At 25.6% G+C, this 6,000-nt stretch overlaps 1 protein-coding gene across 1 annotated transcript in view; it reads left to right on the forward strand.

Moving 5' to 3' along the window:
• Positions 1-1,758, forward strand: part of LOC100163599 (arrestin homolog) — a 45,481-nt gene extending 43,723 nt beyond the window's left edge. The window contains exon 8 of the mRNA XM_001946922.5: positions 1,021-1,758. Within this exon, the coding sequence (XP_001946957.2) occupies positions 1,021-1,053 (33 nt within the window). The 3' untranslated portion in view covers positions 1,054-1,758. The remainder of the gene's footprint in view (positions 1-1,020) is intronic.
• Positions 1,759-6,000: the final 4,242 nt, after the last annotated feature.

Raw genomic sequence — 6,000 nt, forward strand, 5'->3', positions numbered from 1 at the left:
GCGATCAGCCTACGTCGACGGTCGACAGTACCTACATTTTATTATTATAGACTATATACACAGATATAATATCATTATAGACTATAAACATAGACTAATAATACAAATTAAATATAAACGTTTAAGTCGACGCGGACAAAAAAAGTACAAAATTAATTACCACAGTGAAAAATTATATTCTGCCATATTTTGTCATTTGGAAGCGCGGCCGGGTCTGCCAGCGTACGGAGTAGCCAGTAGGTAAAGACCAAGGCTGCAGAGCATTAACGAGTTAAAAAGTTAACGTTAAATTAAAAAGTTAATTTAATTTTGACTTTTTAACTTAACTAGTTACTTTTGGGTTTTCATTAGCTTAACTGTTAACTTACTAAATTTCTTTTTTAATTAACGTGAAATTAACGAATTCATTTTTTATTTTTAGAAGTAGGTTAAGTCAATTTATTTTGTTTTTAATTTTATTATATTTTACTATTTCATCTAATACCTCCTTACACACCTTAGGATACATTTTATTCTCGCACGGGTTTTCGAAGAGTGCCGTTGTAAAATAAAAAGATTTCACACAGCCACCGGTAGACTTTATGATTCCCATTGTCGTCAAAGTTAAAGTTGAAAATATTATATAACTATGATACTTAATATTATATAACCATCATTATAGGTATTCTTAATATCATGCAAATTGTATAATATAGGAACTATATTGATGATGGCTAAAAGCATTAGTCAATAATGCCAGGCCAATGCTGATGATTTAAAAAATGTAGCCACGCAACTCGCTGTTTAATTAATTAATAATGACTAGTCAAATATGAAATTGCCTAGCCAATTATACATATAATTGCCGCGTGTCGGTAGATAAGTATTACATTGCGTATAGACGTTGTTGATAAGTGCGAAAATGTCTGATAAAATCACCACCATGGTCATATTACTTTTAAATATTATATCATTCATAATGAATAAATAATCACCAATGTTTTTCGTTTGGTTTTAATTTTGTTTGTTGTTTGTTTTTAGCCGGAAAAGAAAACGTCACATACATCGTCATGATCTAATTACCACTATGTTCACACGTGGTTATGCTTAGATGACTTATAGGTATTCTCGTAGTTGTTTGCATTTTAGGGGCGTCATTCGCAGAGTGAGTCGGAGGCACCACACATTTCAAAAAGTTCTTCGACAAATCAACCAAATACGTACCTAAATAATGGTCTGACGATTTAAAACTTACATTATAATATACAATGTTCATTAAAAAAAAAATTTAATTACTAAACGCTACCTATTGTCAAATCTATCGTATTATTATTTATTTAGCATAAATATTCAAAAATCAATTTTTGTTTTTTTCATCAAGACACGCTAGAAAGTAGAAAGAAGCGCCGCTATTGTGTACGAGAAAAAATATAATTAATAATAGTAACGGCTTTTCTAGTCATTCTAGACACGACCAGTGATTATATGTTATAAGAGAAAAGGAAATAATTTATATTTTTAAAAATGTCCTGGTCGGATATGAAAATCGGTCTACTTAAAACCTGGAGCCCAACTGGAATGACGCCCTTGTTTATATTATTACTTTATATAGATAATTATTCTTACTTGTATTTTTTATTTGTTTATATTATTATCACATATTTTATTCTCATATACACTTCAAATACTTAATATTATATTATCTTTATTTACCTAATAATTATAATTTATAACTACTGAATATATACATTATACATAATAGTTAATAAATAGTATGTTTAAATATTTTTAATTCCTTAATATTGTCCTAATAATGATAATATGCATACCTACACAATATCCGTGGTAAACATTCAATTATAAAGCTGGAAAATTGTCTAATAAAAAATGTTAAGACACAGAAAACTTTTTTCTTTAATAACGCAAATAAACCAGGACATAGATGACCATATAAAATATTAGCAATTTTTGTTTTATTTTTCGTAAACAAAAAAATTGAAGTTTATATATTTTTTTCATATTGGAATTAAATCCAATACTTACCTATATTTTGAGGCATCATCACATTTTTAGAAGAATAATTCCTTATACTATAAGGCTTATAGGTTAATTTAAAACAATCATTATAATTTACAACCATATAATCCACATTGCCATTTGAAAATCGAAAGTCAATTCTGTTTTAACATAATATACAGATTTGTATGGATATATTTATTTGTGGGTTTTTTTTAGAAAACTAATAAAAATGTTAATAAATCATTATAAATTATTCTTGACAGGCTATTGCCTGTCATAGTGTCATCAGCCTAATATTCAAATATACTATAGTAGTTTACATGCTAACTTAAGATGAGATGCTGAGAAACAAATAACAATACTTAGTTGAAAATAAAAATTATTTTTGCATGGAATAACAACCAATTATCGATTGCGTAATTCTATTTAAATCGGAGATCAATTTTCTTCAAAAAATATCCAAAGATAAGTATACATAATGAGGTAATGAGATAATACATACCTACAGTACATGTGACATAAAATTAATTCCCTATGTTAATGGTAATAGTCTGATGATTATATTAATTTATTATATTATGATATACACCATTTTAAATTTTCATTATTTTGTTTGAATGTGTTAAGTGAATTTCAATTTGATGCGAGTATCAAGTATCAACCATAATATCGACAACTAATGAACTATGATTTTTTGGCTATATTATTTGATACATAATAGGTATAGGTAGTTATTAGTAAGAATGAAACAGTAATTATATTAGTTATAATCGATACAATTAATATATTTATCCTACTAGTAGCCATCTATTTCGGTAAAAAACCTAATAATATTTGCTACACTATTAAACAGTTATTTGGTTCTATGTTTATAAAATTAGTTATTAGTACTTACATAAAATATCCTATTGTAGAAAGACTTTTTAATTATGGTTTTGATATGTTTTTTAGTATTTTTTTAATAACTACATACGATTATAGTGATTTATTTTTAAAGACTTATATGAGGAAGTACATAATAATATTATTTAATATTTATACGTGTTATTAAATATCAACCGTCCTACACCAAATCTTGGAAATATATAAAGTTTAATTAAAAATGCCATTTGATAATCTTCTAGCTAGATATTTGATATATTTAATAACAAACATATAAAAATATGAAATTTTTGTTAATTTATGTGGGTTAATGTATAGATAATTATTATTTATTTCATTATTTGTATACTTGTTAAATAAAAAAATGATTTATTACGCAAGTACCTATTCAAAGTATAGTAATAAATAATAGGTAACAATTTTAATAAATATTTTGTTTCTCCCATTCTCTCGTCGCTAAATTATAATGTGCAAAATGTTGATATAATAATATAATATAATAGCTGGTATGTATAAATAAATACGTTTAAATTACTTAATGTCGTAAGACATTCATCGTAGTTTAATCATATAGTTCAAATTACGTCGTGTTGAATAATATTTCATACATTAAAATACATAATACATGTGTAATGTACATTACATATATATTATATAAATTATATAAATATATATAGTTTTTAAAACGTTCTACAGCATATTACTGCAGCTTTTACAGGAGTCGGGTAGACCACTGTTGTGCCTTTAAGTATTTGAAGACAATGATATTGCGTTTCATCCATTCGAGATCTAAGCCCCGGAGTTGTGTACTGTTACAATTTCATAAAAAAAAAAATAAAAAAAATATTATTATTTATTATAATCATTCCCCGAGGTATAGTCTGCTGCATGTTTGTTTTTAAAAAAATAATAATAATAACTCAGTATGATATTATTATATATTTGTACAAAATATAATATTATAGTTTAATTTTGCAAAATGGTTTTATTTTCATTTAGACCACGAATTTTATTTAAATTTATAATATTTTACTTGATAAAATAAACTACAACGACTGGCGTTAATGTATACAACTATACCCACACTACTCCTATATATATCTATATAATCTGTCTTTATTAAATTTAATAACCAATATAAATTATAATAATAATTTATTGTTGTAAATTCTTAAAACTTTTTCATTATATTAGTGAATTTTCTAAAAACAAAAAAAAAATGAATGGGCTTTAACAGTTGTCTGCGTAGTTCACGAAATGCAGATTGCACATACAATTATAATATAATATACATCCGGTAAAGCACGATTGAGCATAGAATATTTTATGCGATGTTGCCAAAATGTTGTAATTTATTATTTTCACGTATAACCAATTATTATGATATCTGATGCGATCCGTGAGCCGAGCCCCTCAGCTTTATCGGCAATGTTATCAATTAATAAATTTGTTCCAGAGTACTATTCCGGACTACTATTATTGACTTATAAATATTTTGATTTATTATTTTCATAAGTCATAACTATTATTATTATTATAATTATTTAATTTTTAGCAAAAAGATCTATATACTGTATTATAATATGACTTCTATTGAGACTATTATTGATTTATACATATTTTGAATAATGTGACTAGGTATATTACATATTGACTATGAAAATATGATATTTTTTTGCCATGTTATATTTTGAATCATTATAATTATTTAAATAAATATTTTTGCATAATACAGTTCAAAATTGAAATGGCAACGTTGCAGAGTTTTTTATGCTCAATCGTGTTGGTTTTCTTTTGTATTTCAATTTCCTTTGATACGCCGTCGATTTATGCTCAATCGTGTCGCAAAAGAGACATTTTATGCTCAATCGTGTCTCAACCTATATATCAGCATATCATCTATACACATATTATGTAAAACAAAAAAATTACAATTAGTAATTACATTTTACCGAGTGAAGTATGTACAAATACTATATTAAAATTTCAAATCTGTATAATATTACATAGTATAATCCTAATAGTACCTACCTAATATTTTGATTTAGTGTGAAAACGTGATTTCAACGTACATATCCATGCATACAATTTTCGTCATGGAGTTCTTAAATTATATAATTATTATTATTATTAAATTTATTTTATTTTCATATTTTCTATTCGGGCGGTAAATTTGTGTGCGTCAAATGTTATTAATTCACGCATTATGTAATTGAATAAATATTGGACTATTATAATTTGTTGAATTCAGTAGTTGAAATAAATGCAAAAAAAGCCTCATTATTGGCATGTGGAATCGCGCAAATGAACGGTTTATAAAATACAAAAATCCAATACCGTTGAGATCGTTAGTAGGTACTAAATATGTATTATGATGACGCTCCATAGTGGCCTTCAATCGCCTAACAATCAATAAGCCGCAATATAATTTTAGATTCTGAGTGGAACGATGAATGTATTGACTTTACAATGATGTGTGTTTTTTTTTTTTTTTTTTTGTGTCTGTCATCACCTTTTGGGACAGTAAAAGTGCTTGGATTTTCTTCAACAGTACTTTTTCTGATAGGAAAGTGAATCTAGTTGGTATTTTGGGGGGTCAAAAGTAAAATTTTTCCAATAGTTTTCAAAAGCGCGGTGAAAAACAGAAGAAAAATTAAGGAAAAACGGGAATTTTTACGCAAAATCTGTTTCCAGAAAATTGATTTTGGTTTTTGGTGTAACTTTAAAACGAACGACTGTAGATACATAAAATTTTCACTGGTTGTTTATATTTCTATTTTCTATACATGATAAAATTTTCAAAATATTTTGATTTGTTTTGAGCTGTTTACAGACAATTTCAGTTTCCAAATTTAATTAGTTTTTTTTTCTATGAATGTCAATAAAACTTTATTTGTTGAGTAAAAATACTTGAAAATTTAATACAAGGCTCCTACTATATTGTTACAATGACATTTGAAAAATATTAAAAATTTATATATATATATTACACATTTTTTTTATAAGCATTTGAAGTTAAAATGTTGACAAAATTTATCAAATTTAAAATTGAATAATTATTTTGTAGTTAAAAATTTATAAAATGTTCAACTTTTATATCTAAGGATTGAAATTTTAAAA

The sequence above is a fragment of the Acyrthosiphon pisum genome, chromosome X (genome assembly GCF_005508785.2).
Source record: "Acyrthosiphon pisum isolate AL4f chromosome X, pea_aphid_22Mar2018_4r6ur, whole genome shotgun sequence".
NCBI lineage: Eukaryota > Metazoa > Arthropoda > Insecta > Hemiptera > Aphididae > Acyrthosiphon > Acyrthosiphon pisum.